The 19,839-nt window shown below is 44.3% G+C and overlaps 2 protein-coding genes across 3 annotated transcripts; both read left to right on the top strand.

The window, feature by feature from the left end:
- The first annotated feature begins 276 nt into the window (after positions 1-276).
- LOC144125240 (stress-associated endoplasmic reticulum protein 2) lies at positions 277-7,472 on the top strand. The gene is made up of 3 exons (XM_077658461.1): positions 277-474; positions 1,369-1,441; positions 7,206-7,472. Exons 1-3 carry the CDS (start codon positions 391-393, stop codon positions 7,241-7,243), a joined length of 195 nt encoding a protein of 64 aa, XP_077514587.1. The 5' UTR covers positions 277-390; the 3' UTR covers positions 7,244-7,472.
- A 3,218-nt stretch (positions 7,473-10,690) lies between these two features.
- On the top strand, positions 10,691-19,578 carry Ccm3 (programmed cell death protein 10 Ccm3). 2 transcript variants are annotated; one of them, XM_077658460.1, is made up of 8 exons: positions 10,691-10,886; positions 11,467-11,520; positions 12,039-12,162; positions 12,328-12,454; positions 13,136-13,217; positions 14,680-14,762; positions 16,693-16,785; positions 18,181-18,318. In XM_077658460.1, exons 1-7 carry the CDS (start codon positions 10,815-10,817, stop codon positions 16,775-16,777), a joined length of 627 nt encoding a protein of 208 aa, XP_077514586.1. In that variant the 5' UTR covers positions 10,691-10,814; the 3' UTR covers positions 16,778-16,785; positions 18,181-18,318. The 2 variants fall into 2 exon arrangements, with proteins under 2 accessions (XP_077514586.1, XP_077514585.1); XM_077658459.1 differs by having other exon boundaries at positions 10,692-10,886; positions 18,178-19,578.
- Positions 19,579-19,839: the final 261 nt, after the last annotated feature.

The raw sequence follows: 19,839 nt of genomic DNA, 5'->3' as shown, positions 1-19,839 counted from the left end.
TTTAGTAACGTGTAAACGAAACTATTCTTGCATATTTTGGTGCATATTTTGGTAAGTTGCCGCGCTGGCCCGTACGCGTGCCACGTTGTCCGATCGGTCAGCTACATTTCTCGGTTTATAAAATTATCGGCAGTCTAACGGCGTAATTCAAGCGTCTCGCACTTTTTTCTCATATCTAAAGACTTTCAAGCGTTTATTTCTGTCGCTATTCGTGTCCGATCCGAATGGGACCAAAGAACTATTTTGTTAATGGTGCGCATGAGTACAACGCGGCGTCGGAGGGTCCGTATAAAAGCAAGCTCGCGCAAGAGGTAGCCCTCCGGCCCTCCGCTGTTGAGCCTACGTGAGAATTTGTGATTGCGTGTCGCCCCGCAACCCAAAATCACAAGTATGGTCCAGAGCCAGAGGATGCGCATGGCCAACGAGAAGGCCAGTAAAAACGTCGTACTGCGAGGCAACGTACCCAAGACGACGGTAAGTAGAGCACGCCGCCACGCTTTCCGCATATGCCGAAACCAAAAAAATAGCAAAAAGGGGGAGACGAGATCGCGTCAAGCAATCAAACGTAATTCGCATATGCCGTGCACGTAAACACATTTCGATTTCTTGCACGCTTATGTGCGCCGTCTCTTTGCATTTCCATCGCGCGCAGTTACATTGATAAGCACATTAACCGGCGCTGTGCTACAGTAAACGGACTTTTGCGGCCTCGGCGGCGCGTCAAGCATAGTCGCATTGTCGCTGACGTTGCAGGCAGATCTCGTAGTACCTAGTCACTTTCTCCGCGTACATATTTAATGACTTGTCATCTAGGTGATGAGAAATCGCCTCCAGTGGAGGTTTGAAGAGAGACCCCCAAATATTTTTCATTTGCCGGGCATGCCGCGGTGCCAGTGAAATACGGTCGTCTGTCGCAACTGGACGTTTTTTTCGGAAAAATGATAACGAGCATGATAAGAGAGCTGCGCTTGTGGTTAGTCCCCTTCGTCTGACTTTCCGCCCGCCGATGAATCGCTTATTATTCTCGTTACAATGATATTCAGTCCGCGGTTTTGCGGACTTTACGGTGCAGCACATGCGCCACTGTTTTGCTTACAAACTGGCGTGTGTTGTGCACGGTCGCTTTCCTCGTTACCTCTTTTATTTGTTTCGGGTTCGGTAGCAGTGGCGGCAGGAGCGGTCGCAAAAGTGTCGGCAGTATCCGCTTCCTCGTCCGTGCGAAGCGCAGACACCTGTTTCCCCGCAGCGCATCTGTGTCACTCTCTCGCTGACGCACATCGTGTTGCCGACGTTGCCCTTGTGGTATACCTCGCAGCTGACACGTCGGCTTCTCTTTTTTTCTCCCCTGCGCATTTTCGCTACCAACAGAAACCCCAGGATGACAAGTACCCAGTTGGCCCTTGGCTGCTTGCTTTCTTCATCTTCGTAGTCTGCGGCTCTGGTGAGTTTAACCCCTGCCCATATGGCTTTCCCTTGGCGATGTTCGCTTCACTGTCGCGGCGTCGTTCTTATCTCGGCTGACGTCGAACTTCGAAAGTGACTGTAGCTAACAAAAGTTTAGTGTGGTGGAGAACCTTTTCTCAGGTAAGGACGATGTGGTGACAGTTTTAACAGGTATGATGAATGCAGCTGCAAAAGCGCATGCGGGATCTTGCCATTTTATCACACATTTATTCCACTTGTTGCCTTGTGCGACCCAGCTGCCGAATAAGTACAAGTTGTGAGTGTTAGGATATAAGCTGACGCTCTGACTTTATATTTGTGTGAACTCCTTCGTACTGCACGCAGTGCATTGTGAAAGCATCTACCTTTGTGAAGTTTCTTTTTGCCATAGTGTTTGCGCAGCAGCACTGGAAGTGACGCAGGTGCCTTTGTGCACCACTCCAACATGATGAATTGTACTTGTAATGACAGAGGATGCGGACCCAATTGTGATCTAGGCATTGAAAAACGGTTTGTTTGGAGCGTTGGAAATGGGGCCACGTGAGCAGGTGCCTCGTGCATTATTTGTTTAAAGTAAGAGAGAAATGACAGATGTTTTCAGTCTTGTGAACAAAGCCAGATCAAGAACATTGAGGAGGAGCAAGTAGTGCATACTCTGCAAAGTACTTAACGTCAGGCCTGCATTTAATTTGCATCATGTACTAGCATTTCAAGTCATGTAATTAAGTGGTGTGAATTTTGACTGCAACGTTCGTTTGCATTTTCAGCCATTACTCAACTGTGCTACCATCTTCGATTTTTTTTCTCTTTGTCACTATAGATAGTAATACATGTGACCCTTCTTATGGGTGTTTTACACTTGTGGAAATTTGGGAGGTGAATATAGGGTGTAATTTTCTTTTGTTGGAAATTGGCAAGCATTTTCTTCGTTCTTTTTCTTTTAATCTATTCCATAATTTTGGCTTCTTGGGTTGCTTTTACGCTGGATAGAGTTTACTATGAACACTCATTTTCCCACCGGACATTAATTCCAAAAACTAAATAGCTAAGTCACACAAAGGAATTGTTTACTAACTCGCATGTTTTCTTTTTTCTTCATTGTATATTGAGAGGAATTTGAGTACAGTCCATATAAAGCCTATAGATAATCTATGGACTGTCTATTGAAATTTTTGTGAGGGTAGTAGTTTTCTTTCGCTCTTGTTTTCTGCATTCTTAGTGTTTTCATGCTCATCATAGGCCATCTGGGCTTCTGCATGTAAAGAAGTGCTTGGGATTGGGCTCATACTTCTGCTACAAGGATGCCAGCCTGTGTTCCTAACAGATGCTGTCTGACACCAACCAGACATGAACACTAGCCTCAAGTAGCAAAGGTTTATAATAGAATGTGTAGCAAGGATGACAAGAATTAGATCACCAACAGTTAACAGCAGGAGCCTTTCTGAGATGGGTTAGAGCAGATGCTAGGCCCCATATGATAATTCAGGTCAGCTCTTAGCAATGGAAAAAATATGTTTTGGAAAGATGATTTCAAAGTATGAAATTAGGTTTGGAAAACTTGCTGATGGGCAGGGTCAGGTGCTGCATGGAAATGAAGGGCCTTAATTTGCTGTGTTCTATGTGCGTCACATTTGCACAGCTATACAAAGCTGTCGAAATAATAGCGTCAAGCTAAAGGCACTGGTTTCTGTTATATAGGCCATAAGTAATCGCAACATGTTCAGATGACGTAATGTCATATTATTTACAGAGATTGCAAAGAGCAGGTTGCGGGGGAAAAGAAGGTAGAAGGGAGTTCATCCGGTGCCTAATAATTAGCAGCACTTTATGCAGTTATGACATCAAAAGCTGGAGGCTGCCAGAAAATGTGCAGCTTGGCTGAAAGGTGGAGGCTTTAGCCGAGGAGTACTCGAGGCTCAGTGCAGGTTTGCTCATCTCGCCACGTAACTTAGTTGAGTGGTCACAATTACGTTAATACCGTACCTGCAGTCCGGTGCCTATTGAAAGCCAGTCAGAGCTGTCTAGCATCAGTGCGGCTGAACTGATGCTTTTTTGGCTAAGCAAGACTGCGACTCATTGTTGCAAAGTACACTTCTTGCATTCTTTCAGAACTCATTTTTGAGTTCTCACAAGCAGTGCATGTGCAAACAAAGTGTGCAGCGATTACAACCTAATGTCGGCTTCTTGTTGAATACTTTTGCCTACCATTCGCCAACATACCAACGACTTTTGCATACCATTGGCCCTTTGCCAACAGCAGTTAACTACATTTTCGCGAGCCTGATTGTGGGGCCCTGGAAGATTGCATTTAAAGTGTGTTTTCACGAGACTGATTGTGAGGCCTTGGCAGATTGCAGTTAAACTGAGGGAGATAGGCTTGAGAGGGTGTGTGGGGGGGGACTTTTTTTACAAAACAAGTTGTACAGCTGAACTCTCTTAAGTGAAGTAATATGCAGCATGTGGTTCCTTGTGCTGTTGCTGATTGACAGAATGTAGTGCTTTAGAAACAGCGCTAATCGGGATTGTGCTCCGTTAGAAAAGCGTTTTTTGCTCGTTTATAAGGCTGTGCTCTTGCTTTACAAAATTTCTTTCATGACAGCTGGAAGAGCGTAATACGATGCTTTAGCCTCAATTTACAGCAGTTTTGAGTGTACTTTAATAAGGTAACTTGTATTTACTGCAGTCTCTTTATGACCAAGCGAGCAGCTGGATATCACGGTGGCAGTAAAGCAAGAACTGTATTCAAAACTGTTTTGTATTGAATACAGAACGTTTCCTCAGACCATGAGCTGTATGTGGGCTTCTTGCCCACATAATTGCAATTCATTATTAACTTTTGTGGCAGCAATTAATTGCTCAGCTTATAGCTTTTAACCGTGAAACTGTATACATATATGTTGGCTCATTTTCCTTACGGCCTAGGGCTTCACATGCAATTTCCTTCCATGTGAAGGACTAGCTTATGCTGCATGTGTTCTTGGAATTGTTGTCTTTGAATCTCCAGAAAATCTAATAATACCCCTTTTTGCACTGACTTTTTCAGCTGCCATTAAATATAACAACAGTAGGCTGCAGTTGTACAGAACACTGTAGAACTAAGCGTAAACTCTAAAACACAGGCTCACGCCACATGCAGCCTATTTTTGGTTAAATTTAAGCCTGTATTTTTCAGGGCATTCCCATCCGATTCTTTTTTTTCTTAGTAAAGATTGCGTCTATTTCTCTTTGTGAGATTGATTTCTGGCAGCAAGACACATTTGTTGCTGAGAAAATTGCATTCAAAAATTTTTCTGCCACTTGATTCAATTTTGTGACATCTACACCAAAAAGAACTCTGCAAGTGTTTTGAAGCGAATTGTTGTGCAACCTAGCCTCTGGAATTTGCGACCAGGAAACTGTCAACACACCACTGTTTACTGGCGATATCAGCCGGTGAGGCTACCACCTGTATTTAATTTCTAGGACTTTTCTAGCTTATAAAAGCTCTATTTTTAGTGAAACTGGTGTCTTTGTCATTAGAATTTAGTGATCAATCGACACAGGCCAACTTCCGATGGAGGCAAAACGCAAAAGGTGCCCATGTACTCTGGGATATCGGTGCACGTTGAAGATTCCCAGGTGGTCGAAATTGTTCCAGAGCTCTCTCGATTCTTTCACTCCTTCGTTCATTGCTTCCATAAGTTCAGATGTCCACCAAGAAGTGAGACAGTTACTGTGCTCTTTCTTTTTCTCAAGACCTACCGTATTTACACGATTGTAAGTTGACCCATTTTTCAAAATTTGAAAATCCGAAGTGTGGGGCCAAGGGGGTCGACTTGCAATCGAAACGACAGCATGGCACTATAAGTAAAGGCGAGACAAACGAGATATCGGGCATGCTACAGCGTGGTTGCATTTTTGCTGCGCGGCTCCGTCGCATCGCTCTTGGTGCTGGCTTTGAGCAGCTACTATGTCAACACGCAGAACTGGCATCCCCTACCCCCTCGGGCGGCGGCCGATGGCGGCTGTCGATAAGCAGCCAACTGGTACCCCACACTCCCCACGTGTTGCTGCAGACTGCGGCTGCTAGCGGCGGCGGCGGCTTGATAACGCAATCGCGTTCTACGGGAAGCTCAAGCGTCCAACACGTTTTCTCTTTACTTTCAGATGCATGCTCAGCGCTCAAGGGAGCATTGATAGTTGATGGAAGGGTGGCTGTTCCAATCGAGCTGACGCCATTCACGCGTAGCTTCTCTTTGGCTCTGACGCATTTGACTTCTGCCGGCCGCGTTTCACAAGTATTTAATGTAGTGCTCCGGGTCCAGTAAGCAACCGGCGCATGTTCACAGCTACATTCAAGATGGCTGTCATTCTTTACGCCGCCGAAGAAACGAACAGCCTTGCGCCAAGCCTCAAGTACGACGTTCGCAACTGGTGATACAGGTGTGGCAGCTGCAGAGAGGCAAAATTTTCAGCTGTTCCACGCGATGTCGTGATGTGGCTGTCAGCGAAGTGTGGGATTTTTCTGCGCGACGACGTTAGAACGACGAGCTGTGGGACCGCAGTGCAATCACGACGGCAGCGCTAGTGAGGGCGATGGCACTAGTGTGGGCGAGTAGTCCAGTGACTAATACATTTTCGTCTTGGAATGTGCCCACGGGCGCTCCCGCGGGCGGCAGCCAATAGTGGCTGGCGATAAGCGAAGGCCCCAGGATAGTGCTATCGCGTTCTTTTATTAAAGGCCAAGTGTAAACGACCTCCAAGTTCTTTTTTTTTTATTTTTTCAGAAATGGGATGTGGGGGTTCGACTTACAATGGTGTAAATACGGTACTTTCAATAAAGACTGAGTTTTGATGGGGTAGAAAAGTCTAAAAGTATTGTCACCCCCTGCTGCTGTTTTCGCAAGAATACTGGGGTGTGTCAGGGCAGATTTCTTTTTTTTTTTTTGCCACATGGATCCCAGAGGCCATGCTATACCATTCCCTTCAAAACTTTGTTACATTGTTTAGTTTCGGTGTCATTGCTTTCTTTGCGCATGTATTTTTAACTTTGATTTCTCCACCCACTCCTGCTCAAGACGTTGCATAAAGTTGGCAGTACCTGCGAAAGAAAAATAAATAAAATGGTGATCGCAGAGTCCTTTTTGGTGTAGACATCATCAGTTTGAATTGAATGGTGGGCAAATTTCTCAGTGCAATTTTCTCGGGAACGAATGTCTTTTGCCGCCAGTGCAAGGTACTCTTGACCGCAGTTTCCTTTTGCTGCTTTGCATTTTTTCATATTTTTATGAACATTTCTTCAGTGAAAATTATGATTCGAGTTTTCATTAGCCAGGACAGCAATTTGAGAACATTGTGATTTAACAACATTGGCTGGACTCCGGAGGAAATATAGCTGACTTGGCCAGTGTGGCGTGGCCACCAATCGCCAGCATGTTGGTTCACGTGTTTAAAATTTAAGTCATTGATTTCATTTAAACTGTGTCGACATTGAGGACTAAATGGTAGTCGCCTCTGATGTGTAACAACGGTCAGCTGTGTTTCAGCTAATAGCTGTTGAAAAGAACTTCCATTGAAACCAACATAACAAGGGACGGGTGTTATTCAATGCCAAGGAATAAATAATGCTTGAACCTATGCTCGGAGAGTGCCCTTTGGTTGAACACGATCTGCTGTTCTCTTCTATATTAAACAAAGAATGGTCATTGTTGGTGACATTTGTTCAGTGTGCTGCTGAACAGTGGTAACATTTTTACCCACTTTCCTCTTGTTTGCTTTTTCAGCCATTTTCCAGATCATTCAGAGCATCAGGTTTGGCTGAGCAACCCCCATTCCAGGAACTGTGGACCATGAGGAACCCGCTTCCCGTCTTGGGCGGCGGCGGGAGTGGGTGCAAAAGGAAACATCGTCACACATAGACTGGATTATGGAAACAAACTGGAAATCGTGTACATGTAACACTCAACCACGTATACCTTTGTTTCATACACTGTTACAAAGTGTGCTGTACAAAAGAAAAAAAGCTCTGTGCTTCTGATGATGCTTTTTAAGAGATATTTTGAGAAATAAACCCTTCCTTTTTTTTAACTGTGTACAAAAAAAAACTACCTGCAGTGACTTCATTTTTTTTTCCTTGCTCAGCCTTCGCACTTGCCACGAGTTGGAAGGACTTTGACATTTAGAAATACTTTCACAGTTTTGTCTTTTCCGTATAGATGGCAGATGCATTTATTTTGTCTATGTACTCCTGTGCATTGTTGAAGTGCAGGATGAGAGGATAATATTACTCCAAACCAGTTTTGTGTTTCATTCTAAGCGATGGGATGACAGTGCTTGCAGTATGCAGTATGAGCAGTGAAGGCTTGCTTCACTTGTTTGTGCTCGGATTTATTACCTGATTAAAGCATGCAAGCTGGCTACTACTATCAGCACAACACGCAAGTGGCCCTGGAAATGGCTAGAAAATGTGGCTATTGCACCATACCACAGAGCTTTAGTTTTGTGACAAAAATCTTTTCCATTTGCTGCAACAGGGACCTGGCCAAGGCAATCAAATTGTTGGCAGGTTTCCCGTGGAGATGTGAACTCCCATGCCCGTCTCAAATCCTTTGTGGGTCCATGAAATTTTTCTCTATGTAATGCGCACAGCTTTATTGTTCTGGGGTTGAAGACTGCTCTTGTGGGCACCTGCAAGTCTCAAGAGAGGAGGTGCACAGAAATAACGTTGTTGGAGAGGGTGTAATATGTGCCGTAAGTATCAAATGAAACGTGAACAGGACAACTGCGATTCCAACATCAAAGCACAAATATTAGCTGCTGGAAAGAAAATATAGAACCCCATGCAAAGGCAATCCCTGCATTGGATTGGAAATTTTCTGTGCCAAGTGAAATATTTGCTTTTCTGTTCACCTTTCACTTGTACTCAGTGGTGGAACTGCTGCGCCAATTGCACCAAACTGCGCCAAATCTGAAATCCTGCTACATGCTGCTACAAAATCGATTTCTTGCCTACCTTTGCGCCATGTGTGCGCCAAAACGCCGCTGAATAACTCTGCCAAGAGCAAAACCGAAATTCACTGTCTCGAAATCCGACATCTGCCGGCAACACTGTTCAATACCCATGCTGATTGGAAGAAAAGGGTGCGAAGAAAGTGTCCATCTTCATCTCTGCTGGTCATCGCTGACGGCAGTCATCGCAGCTCACGAGGTCTCCGCCCTGATGGATGAGTTTAGTCTTTGTATCTCAGAAGTTATTAGCCAGACAATCCGAATGACTTGATGACTTCTGGCAAAAATTTTTCGAACTCAAGCAAGAGGATGGAGCTCGAGAATGTCCCTTATTGGCGGCACTCGTACAAGCATTTCTGTGCCTCTCGCACAGCAATGCTCATTTGGAGAGAGGCTTTAGTGAAAATCAGCGAGTGCCGAGAGACCGATCCTTTTCAAAACAAAGTGCAATTGGGCTTAAGTCTGTAATGACACATTCCCAGCGTGTCGGCCAAAATCCAGCTGCCATTCCTATGACACAACGATTAATCAGAACGATGAAAGGATCGCGGAAGTGACAGCTATAGTGGTTGGAGGCAGATGCAGCAGAAGAGACACGTGCAAAACAAGCAAAAGAAGGCTGATGTACTGGACAAGGACACCCAGAAAAGAGGTCAGAATAAAGAGAAGGTGCTGGAAAAGATCAGGCTGTCCAGGAATATGATCACCAATGCTGAGCTGCTTTTCGCAAAGGGCGTGGTCTAAAAATTTTGCAGATGTTGCAAGCCCTTCTGAAGAATGGACAGAAAAGGCTCGCAGCGGCAGTCTGAGCTGGAGTCATCAAAGAAAGAGAGGAAATAGTACCTTAAATTTGCAGTTTTAACAATGGTATTATTTTTTATAGCTTTGTTGCATATCTCATTATGCCTACCCTATGAATAAAAACTGCTTTGTTTTTAGGAAAATCTCCTGTTCGCTTATTTTTAGGGCTTTTTAAGCTTAGTAATAACAGCACTTTAGACTGAATTTAGACTGAATTTGGGCTTGAAGCTTGCTTTTGCATGGCTGTGGTCGTCATAAACACCTGAGCAATTGGCTGTTTTATAGATAAAAAGCCTTCTTTAAGTGTTTCGAGACATGAAATTTTGCTACAAAACAGTTTTTCCTGCTATAAAGTCTCAAATATCTGCGGCAAAATTCCATTTTTTGTGCTACAAACTGCGATTTCTTCTGCTACAATAGCTGCTACAATGAGCCAGTTTCCTGTTCCACCACTGCTTGTACTGTTCATGTTTCATATGACGTCAGCTGATGGTATATTGGCTGGTAAGCGATAGCCTTTGAAAATGGTAGTGGATTTAAGCAAAAGTTGGTTAGTGTTTAAAGTAGGCCATGCATACAGTGGTGGATTCTGTGGATTAGCAAACTGCTGGCGGCAACGGGCGATCCCTTAAGAGTACGCGTGAAGTCTACTGCCGATCCCAGTTTCCCAGTGTGCACTCTTGGAACTCTGTTGCGACGTACTTTCGTCTCTTCAACGCGTGCTCATCGCCTTTGCGTAGAAATCGCCCCTCTCTCTTTTTTTTTTTAATTCTGCGCGGACCAGTTTGATCCTTACGGTCAGGGAACTTCGCCGCGGCAGACCGCGAGCACGATGGCGCGCGCGTGCCTTTCGCGTTACTAAGGGGGGAGAGTAGTTGGATGAAACCGAGCATGTAGTACATTTTTCCTTTTGCTCTTAACGGGCCGCACTGCGCTCCCCATCGCGACGTGACTCCAATCCCAATACTTGCGACAGGTCACGAAAACAGGTTCTCCCTCTCCTTGCGCTCCCCTTGAGTTGTGTCACCCACGGCGCCGATCACCGTGATATAACAACCACGGCGGAAGGAACTGTGGGCAATGTAGGAAGCGAAGTTGCAGGCGGTGAAGGCCAGAACGCTTGTCATTTGTTATAAATGTGAGTAGCTAGCCCTGTTTTGTTGCTTTAGTATATTTTTATATGACTAAACGTCTTTTGGTTACGAGCGGAATAAATTCGAAACAGATGCTAGGAGACACATAAGGAGTTTTTTTTTTTAATCCCTTAGTTACATCATGCTCTTCTTGTCTAAACGCATGTTGTGGTACGGCAGGTTGATCGAAATGAATACGGCAGGCCGACTACCGATGCCGCTGCTGCGGCTGGAGTAGAGGAAAACGCGCGAGCAGCAGACGACGCGGCAATTTCCGTCCTGCTGCCGGAAGCGCGCTCGCGATCGGCGCGTCGCTCAGCGGCGGCGCGCCGAAAGTGACAAGTGGCGATGCTAATCTGGCTAGTGTAGGTCGTCGGCAGTTCAGCTGATCGCGAAATCGATCTCGCTTTCTTCAGCGTGTCGTCGGGTCCACAGCAAAACACCCGAAGCATGACAATGGGAGAAGAGTCTCCTGTTTCATCGCTCGTGCTTCCAGTGCTGATCCGGCCTATATTGGACAAAGTGAGTGGCCCCCAACCGTGCCGTTTCCGCGGCGGCTTTCCGCTCCAAGCTGTCAGCGCTATCTCCTTGCCTAGCGCCGCCACCAACGCTCGCTTCCAATTTAGCCCCCCTACTGGCCTGCGTGGTGCTGCTTTGTAGTGTCTGCGTTTGTTGTCAACGCCTGTTGTGGCTTAAACCGTCCGCACGTATACTGAGACCTGTCGTACAAACGCGATGTAGCACTAGCACTCGCTATATCGGAGTGTCTGTTGGCCTTCTTGCGAATAGTCGCACGGACGCTTTTTTTTAAGCTTTGTTCTTACTGACCTTCTGAAACGAAGCGCCGTACATATTCCGTTTTTTCTGTATCGGTGTCCTGTTTCCCGGCCTTTCCACTTTATAATGCGAGTGCCTGGGGGCTCTTGGTTTCGAACGGGAAGAGATCAAAATCGCCCATCCGCTTTCCTGCCGTGTCCGCTGGTATTCTTGCTAAATCGAGCGTTGACGCTTCCGTGGTGCGTTGGCCGCCCTAGCTTCGCGCAGTAACGTGCTAAAGGTCTCAACCTGTGTTTATTTCTCTTTTTTTTATTCTTGTGCATAGTTGGAAAGAAAGGACCTAGGGGCTGCCCAGACGTTAAAAGGAGCTGTGACCAAGGTAAGTGTCGGGGCAGTCTGCAAATACTTTCTTGTTGGTGTTGTCCAAGTGCCGGCGGAAACCTGGCACTCGCTTGCGCTGCCGTGCCATGGCCAGTGACAGCTTCTGTCGAATAAAGTTGCTGCACTCGTCAGCTGCGTAACGAGGGAGAATTTGTTACGAGTACCTCTAGTTCCGTCTTTTGTCAGCCACCTTTGAGCTGTGCGGTGGCCAGCAAAGCACGAAAAATCCTCATTATGAGGCCATGTTATGGTATGCTTAGACCTCTCAACGCCTCGGTGAAAAGATGCAGTGAAGTCTTGAAAATCGCAGCGCCACTCTTGATGAACATGTAATGCAGTGCATCCACCTGGTCATTGGCAACGCATTAAATCATAAGCAATTAAAATTGAAACTTGCCACCATTTGCAATCAAAAGGTTAAGTAAAATGAAGGGACAGTATTTTTCGTTGAGTGGCGCGATTTTAATTCACATGACTTGAGGAACATTGCCAACGGTGCACATGTCTCTTGTTTAGGTGGAAGTGGCACATCCTGGCTTCTTGTATGACCTTGTCATGGGACTGATCAAAGAGACAGACATCTCTGTGAACGTTACTGAATGCTTGCTGAAGCTTCAAGGATCCATTCCTGACAACGAAGGTATGTCCCTGCACTTGATAATCAGTATAAAAAGTGGAAGGGATACAGTTTTGCAGTGCAGTGTGTCATTAATCTTTTTGTACTATTTTTTATGCTTGTTTAGTAGTACTTTGTTAGACGCGTGCATCTGGTTAGTCAGGCTCATGTGTGATAAATAAATTGCAGACCTCAAGTGCTCTAGGACAGAGGATGCATTTCAAGAATTCAATCGGCGTGCATCATACCTTAAAAAGGTTCTCAGTCGTATTCCTGATGAAATAAATGACCGCAAGACGTTCCTGGACACAATCAAGTAAGTGCCTGTCATTATTCCTTGCAAGCACATAAGTATCGTTGAATGCAGATACTTGCTGTCTTCGTACCGCACACACTTGAATGGCCATCTTGAAGACGTTTCCACATATGAATATTTTTAATTGCTTGGAAATTATACATTGAACATAATACTCATACTGCTTAACCTAGAGCATTAGAAAGTACTATTGGGGAAATGCTAAAAGTTGTGTATAGCCACCACAGTTGCTCAGTGGTTATAGTGCTTGGCTGGTGAAACATTGAAATCTTTAGGTAAGGTGCAGTAATTTTCATCTTGTGGCAGTATTTTAATTAAGCTGTCCTGAGTAAAATTGCTAACCGTGTGCATGTCTTTAAGTTTGAAATCACACATCCTGACTTATGAACTTATCACGGACTGATCAAGGAGATAGACATCTCTGAATGTTACTGAAAATTAGAGTACTATTGGGGAAACACTGAAATTTGTGTGTGGCCTCTCATCAATTACCCAGGAGCAATGTCAGGAAGAAACCTTGAACTTTGAAATCTTTAGGCACAGAAACCGAAGAGAAGTTAAGAACTGCAAATTTAATGTTATCATCGTTTCAATCGAAAATGTACAGTGCTGCTTCAGCTTGAATCACAACTTTTTGGGGCAGTGCATGTTCTTAAGGATGACATTTTTTTTCTCATGCAGGGAGATTGCCAGTGCGATCAAGAAATTATTGGATGCTGTGAATGATGTTTCTACATATATCCCATCTCCATACAGGAAGCAGGTGCTTTTCCTTTTTATTTTTTTGCTTCAGCTTTACACTTGACTGTCACAAGAGTCATATTTTATAGCATTCTTGTCCATTTTATGTGCCTAGCTAACAAACATTCTCTTTCTACTTAAGTAAATGACAGTGTTAAAATATTTTTAATTGCTTGTTGGCGCGTACTTTGCTAGAATGGTTAGCACAAAAAACACACAATAGAACGTAGTGGACAGAACACAGAACTACAAATTTAGTGTCATAGTTTTAATCAGAAATGGGTGAAAATGTTCCATCTCCTATATTCTGTTGTCTGTTTTTTTTTCCCTAACCTTTCCATTTAAGGCGTTGTTAAAGAATAATATAGACATTGTGCAAAACATCCTGACATCTAGTGGCCACCACATGAGTATGTGCATGTGTATGTATATATGCATGTGTGGGAGCATTTGGCTACTGTGGCAAGTGTCACAAGCTGTTTCAATGCTTTGTTTGCAAACCATGAAAAGTCTGTTCCCAGTCTTATTGTCGTGTTGTGAAGTATGGGGAAAATAAATCCTATGTTACTTGGTGCTTGCCTTGGCGAGTAGTCAAGCATGCTTTCACAAATCAAAGCAATAATTTCATTTCCACACTGTGGGGATGTCGGTCACTGTTCCCTACATAAGTTCATAGTTGTTCACCCTTGTGAGTGGCATTTGTTGAAAAAAGATAGCTATGCATTTGCTCAAGGTCCACAGACCGTTGTTTTCCTGCTACAAATATGCCAAGGGCATTAGAGTGCCTGTCAGGGTTTTGGAGGAGCCCAGGAAGCAGGGGCACGATTACTTTGACAGTAGAGAAATGGATTATGCAGCTATTTTGCTACTTGCTACTGTTTTTGTGCACGTTGAGGTGAAGGCTTTGGTGGAAGGCATTCTTTGCCGGCCTCCTTTTGTTGCACTTTGCAGGCCCAAATAAACTCTTCTTTGTCTTCAACTTTTGCTCTGAAGAGGGCTGATTTCGTGCGCAAAGAGCAAATCATGAAATATTGCACCAGTCGTTTCTGCTAGTTCATCTATATGATGTGCTGCTAGACTGTGGTTCCTTGAATGGGCATAGTTCATTTCATATAACTGACTCTATTAACCACATGTATTAGGTCTTTTTGATGTGATAAAGTAAGTAGGGAGCTTAGTCGGAGCTTCAAGGACTGTGAGAACATCTTCCAGAACTAGCGCCATAAACCTGTTGTAGTCTGCTTAGGAATGCACACAGGGATGTGATGGACATTCATACTACACAATTTTTTTGACAAAACATTGTCTACCCACCTGAAAGCAGTTGATAAGGTATTACTTAAGCTGAGAAGGTATTACTTTTGGAAGTCGCCTTGATTAGAAAGAAAATTCGAAGTTCCTTCTTTTCATCGTTAATGCAATCACTAGCATTTTTATGTGAGCAGGGTGACCTTTTTGTTTGTACTGTGCAATCTTTGCTGCAGGCCTTGGAGCATCGGAAGCGGGAGTTTGTAAAATACTCCAAGCGCTTTAGCAACACCTTAAAGGAGTTCTTCAAAGAAGGCCAGTGAGTAGAGGTTTCACTTCGTTTTCCCATTCCTTCAGCCTTGTTTAATGTAGTGGCACAACACACTTGAGTTAGAATTATCTCGTTGATCCTTTTTCTCAACTTGTAGTCGGCAGTTGTCTCGTTCATATTCAGATATTCGAATTTGTCAAATTATGTGCCATAAGGAAACAGTTGAAGCTGGAAAGATGTGTTGATGGCAATTTAAACAACTCGGTGCTGCAATTGTCTCGGCATACGTGTAGCGTCTTTGCCATAAGTAACCAGGCGGCATGGTTTGTTTCTCAGTCGTATTGCGGAGCACTTAGCCATCCCCCAAGCTCTAAACCACTATAAAGTAAGGAGAACCCATTCCCTCACTTATCAGAATTTTTTTTTTTTATCTTTAGGCAATCCGTAAGGACTCCACTATATGAGTGAGAAGCAAACCATGCAGCCACATTCGAAAGGCATGACTCTGCGCAGCTCGGCAACTGAGAGGTTTAGCTTTTACAACAGTGTGTCTAAAGCACATGGTCAGCATGGTGAAGCTTTGTTATTGTCTTCATATTGGCCTCGTCTAAGAATTTTTTTCGCAGCTTTCTTAAAAAAAGATGGGTCGCATGAAACTTTCTTGCTGTAATGGTGACAGCAACTGCTTACTGCTTCACCGCATCGGTGACCTAGTGGTCTGAGCATCCGCCTCTTATGCGGGGGGTGCGGGGTTCGATCCCCAGTGCCGCCAGGTACCCACCTGTGGTACAATGGGCACAAGCCTGTTGCTCGGCTTATTTAGGGTGAAATGCTTGGGAAATGGGTTTTTGACCCTGCCTTGAGTAGAAGGAAAACACCTTGTGCCATGGCGCTCTTTGGTTACAGATGCCCTTGAGGCATAAAAATCCATCATCATTATCAATTGCTTACGGCTTGAAGGCGGCCAGAACGCAAGGCTTTCTGCGGTAGCATCACTGGTGTCATTATTACTTATTTTTTTGGAGTTTATAGCCAGGTTTGGGCTTTGTTCTGACTGTTATTTTGGTATTAGTCTGACCTTGAGTTTACAGAGCACAATTTAAAAAAACAAAACTGGTTGACCTGCACGTGAGTAAATACGGCAACTCATTACATGGTGGACTTCAAATGCACTGAATTGAAACAAAAGTTCAAGAATGACACTTTTGCTGGCACGTGTCATTTTTCAAACATTTTTTGATGGTATTCACTAGCACCGATGCAAGTCTGTTACTCCTGTGCTAGTCTCCGCATATCGTTTTATAAAAGTGAGGGCAGCTGTTTTGCCTCGCTAAATTTACAGTTTGTACTTAGCACCATCAGACCTCTGACTGCATTACAAGATAAATAAGCGTCTGAGGACATGTAAAGAGCAGCCTTCATTCTTCTATGATTGCACGCAAAAGCTACTGCACAAGTGGTGGAAGTGCATTGCTGCTGGTCGGGACCCTATTGAAAAGTGGCATGCTTCTGGGAAAGATTACATTCCAAAATCCTATTCTCATGTAGCATGTTTCATTCCTATCACAAAACAAAAAAGTTAGTCGAGGTAGCAGAATTTATCACAGTTCTTTTACATTTCTTCCATAGTACTGCACTGTTTGTGTGATTGCAGGGGTCATGCGGCGTTTCTTCCTCTCTCACCATCACATTGCTGTGTGCCATGGCATAGGCAGTTTACGGCCTAGTGCACTTAAATTCGCACGTGCCGAAAGTAGCCACTGCATAGCAAAGGTGTCTTTATGATGGGCTAGTCTATCGCGCTTAGCAGCACTCGTGCCACTGTGCATTTCTCTCGGTGAAATCTCAGTGACATCAAGCCATTGTTGGAACAGTGCATAATGGCCTTTTTTTTTTTTTCTGGTGGAATAGTCCACAGCTGCTCTTGCTTTTGCTGCTGTTCCCTTCTAAAATCCCATTCCCATGCATTCCTTTGCAGGGTCCAGGCAGTTTTTGTCAGTGCAGTATATCTCATCTACCAGACAAACCATATTATGGTGACCGTCAAGAACGAGTGTGACTGAGCAGCTGGGTGAGAAGCCTGCCATGCTTTCTTCTTCTCTTGCAGCTGCCATTGACTTGGCTTCAGCAGGTGCACCAATGTGTATTTGCTGAAAGGGGCTCTGAAAGGGACTCTCAATAAAGTTGCGGTATGCCTGGGATGTTGAAGTTTGCTGCTCCATGAATATCCTCCTAGAATTTTTTAATTTTTTGAATTCGCTTTGTAGGCACTGAGCTATCGCAGTTGAAATCTGAATTTCAGCATCTTTGTGCCTTTGCCTCTTTTCTTTTTGTGCACTCAAAAGTCGCTGCTACTCTGCAGGCCGAGTGCCGACACATGCGGGTAATTCCCGGGGGAGTGCTTAGTTGTTTCAGAACCCCTTTAATGTTATTGCAAGCTTGTCAGCCTTGCACAACATCTGTGAGAAGTACAGCCTTTGTCAAAAACATACAGCCCAAGGAGCTTTCTTTTCAGCCCTGGGCTTAGCTCATTTTGCATCCTCAGTGACTCTAATCTCTTAAAAGCAGGATGAACTCTCAGCATCAATGCTCTCAAATATGCTAGATGGCCCTGCTACACAGCCTGGAAGCAAACCCCTTGGGCTGTATATTTTTATCAAAGGCTGTACGTTAGCAGAATTGCGACAGGTATTGCTCATTGTAATTTCAGTTCCATCTTCAATATTGTAAATTTCATTTTTGTTGTCTTGTTGTTCAAGCAGATCTAAGCTATGAAAGGCAGTCAAAGCAACCGAGAATAACATATATGGACAAAACACAAAAACCACACCCTTGTACATGTACTGTGCCCATGGTATGGTGCATTGAAGCTTGGCTTTGAATTCGCATTTAGTCCATACCTGTGTATTATTAATCAGCAGCTGGTTTCAGGTGGTGTGCAGTATTTAGTCATCAAATGCCATGTAAAGAGGAGGGCCTCTCACTTTTCAAGGTATAAAACCTGGATTGATGTCCTTAGAAATAAGCCAAAGTGAGTGGCTGCAGCAAGTTGAGGCTTGTTGGAGTTGCAAAATGTGAGAAGTTTCAAATGAAATTTTTTACGGTACCCAGAATTGCATTACTAAGTGGCCACTTGCGTCAATTTAGTATATATGTACTTTGGAAGTACAGCCGTTGCGGTGGCTCAGTGGTTGTGGTGCTCGGCGTGGGTTCGATCCCAGCCGCGGCAGTTGCATTTTGATGGAGGCGAAACGCTAGAGGCTCATGTACTATGCGATGTCAGTGCATGTTAAAAAGCCCCGGTGTTCAAATTTATCCGGAGCCCTCCACAACAGCGTTCCTCATAGCCTGAGTCGCTCCGGGACGTTAAACCCCGTAAACCACACTTGTCACGTATTTTGCATTTTGCTGAAAGTGATGCAAGGAAGTGCGATTCTCACTTCACTTTTTTTTTCTCCCACAGTAGATGTGTCAGGTTGAACACTGGACAAGGCATCAAACACTGCAGCCGCACTCGGATTCAAAGAAGTAGTGTTGTGCACTGGGCAGCTGTGGTGGAGGCATGGTCGACTGCGACTGAGCCAGCCTCCTGTCAGTGCTGTGCTAAAAACCTAACCACTGCATTATTTCATCCACCTTTACACTTGTTAGTGAAGTGGTGTGGGGACGCTAACATGAGATCCTGTCGTTGTGTTGGTCTGTAATATAACAGGGGTAGTATGTCAGTGAGCTTGTCACTGGCTGCAGTGTTTCTTTGGTTGTGAGAACACATTTTTTTGTTCAGTTTAGTCTAGACACCAGTGAACTTATGGCAGTACAGGAAAGTGGCACTTAAGTTGACCCTCAGAGGATGTTTTTCAGTGCTTAATATAAGAGCTATACTATAGATAATGAATTCACCTTTGACACATATCAGGTTGATTATTTGTTTTTGCTAGGTGAGGTGCCAAAGGAGTCATTATTGCTGACAGGAGGGAAGCTTGTGGTACTGCTGGAAAAAATTGTGTGGTAGACAAATGTTTTTTGCAAGTAAATGGTTTTCTGTAAGTGGAGACTGCAGCAGGTGCATAAAATGATTGGATTGTGCCTGCTTTGTATGTGTTCATGTTGCCGGTGTTACCACTAGGAGTTCATTGCAATAAGTGCCGTTCACTGGTCGAATTCTCTGTTGTGGTTGTTCAGAACATTCCTGTCATTTCACTGGCCCGTAATTGTACAGGCCTCCTCTGGCCACTGAACTTCAGAATATGTTTTGATGAACTTGCTTAGAGTGGTTAGTCTCATAGCAGGCATTTTTTACTTGTGTGGAGGTGCCTGTCATAAGCATTATGCCTGATGGGTTTTGTTTAATGCATGTCTACAGTCTGTTGATGTGGTGCCGCAGAATGCCTATGATGCAGCGTCATATTGTTTTAAGCAGACTCGGGCAAAATGCTGTTTTGTCCTCAATGGCTGGCCAAAAATTTGCTAAAATTTTAAACCCGAGTGAAATGTCAGCTAAGGCATCTTGCCTGACATATTCCTTATTCTTTTTTTGCCAACTTTCTCCCTGTGCTTTGTGCTTATGAGCTTGAGACTAAGCTTGCAAAGTGTATTGCCCGGGCACTTCAGCACAGAGGCACGGTAATGTGATTGCATGACACATTTTGTGGCTGCTGTCACTGAACTTTTGCACACCCATTGTGAGCATTGCTTTGAAGTTCCGTGGCCATCGTGTTCACCTGGCACATAGTTGGCATTGTTTGCCTTACTTCTTCCCGGTTGATTGTTGACTGCATGTGCAGAACAATTGTTGCATATTGCATCTTTTTTCTAGGAAAATTTTGTGTATAATGTAGCATTAAAGAAAATACTTTTACCAACATTTGTGAAGCGTTCCTCAGATCATTTATCTTTGTGTGGAGAGCAGTGTTTTGCAAGCTCATGGTAATTTTCTTTTGCATAGACGGTGAGCCACGTATTGAGGCTTAAGAAGGGCGCTCTATTCTCACAGCTGAGATGAAGCATCGAGTAAGTTGGGGCTATCAAGAAAAAAAAGGTAAAAGTAACGAGCCCCTCCCTGCACCACTGACACACAACAGTTATAAACATGCTGAATGAAGAAGTTTTCATAGACAAAAAGGTT

The sequence above is a fragment of the Amblyomma americanum genome, chromosome 3 (assembly GCF_052857255.1).
Source record: "Amblyomma americanum isolate KBUSLIRL-KWMA chromosome 3, ASM5285725v1, whole genome shotgun sequence".
Taxonomy (NCBI): Eukaryota; Metazoa; Arthropoda; class Arachnida; order Ixodida; family Ixodidae; genus Amblyomma; species Amblyomma americanum.
Note: the sequence above shows the minus strand (reverse complement) of the source record. Positions and strands in the feature narration are given on the sequence as shown.

What these genes read in the sequence shown, in the direction of transcription:
- LOC144125240 (XM_077658461.1), top strand. Translation starts at nt 391, where the DNA reads ATGGTCCAGAGCCAGAGGATGCGCATGGCCAACGAGAAGGCCAGTAAA. An exon ending in GCAACGTACCCAAGACGACG is followed by an intron (nt 475 to 1,368) that starts GTAAGTAGAGCA and finishes CGCTACCAACAG; the next exon opens with AAACCCCAGGATGACAAGTA. An exon ending in CTTCGTAGTCTGCGGCTCTG is followed by an intron (nt 1,442 to 7,205) that starts GTGAGTTTAACC and finishes TTGCTTTTTCAG; the next exon opens with CCATTTTCCAGATCATTCAG.
- Ccm3 (XM_077658459.1), top strand. Translation starts at nt 10,815, where the DNA reads ATGACAATGGGAGAAGAGTCTCCTGTTTCATCGCTCGTGCTTCCAGTG. An exon ending in TCCGGCCTATATTGGACAAA is followed by an intron (nt 10,887 to 11,466) that starts GTGAGTGGCCCC and finishes TCTTGTGCATAG; the next exon opens with TTGGAAAGAAAGGACCTAGG. An exon ending in TAAAAGGAGCTGTGACCAAG is followed by an intron (nt 11,521 to 12,038) that starts GTAAGTGTCGGG and finishes TCTCTTGTTTAG; the next exon opens with GTGGAAGTGGCACATCCTGG.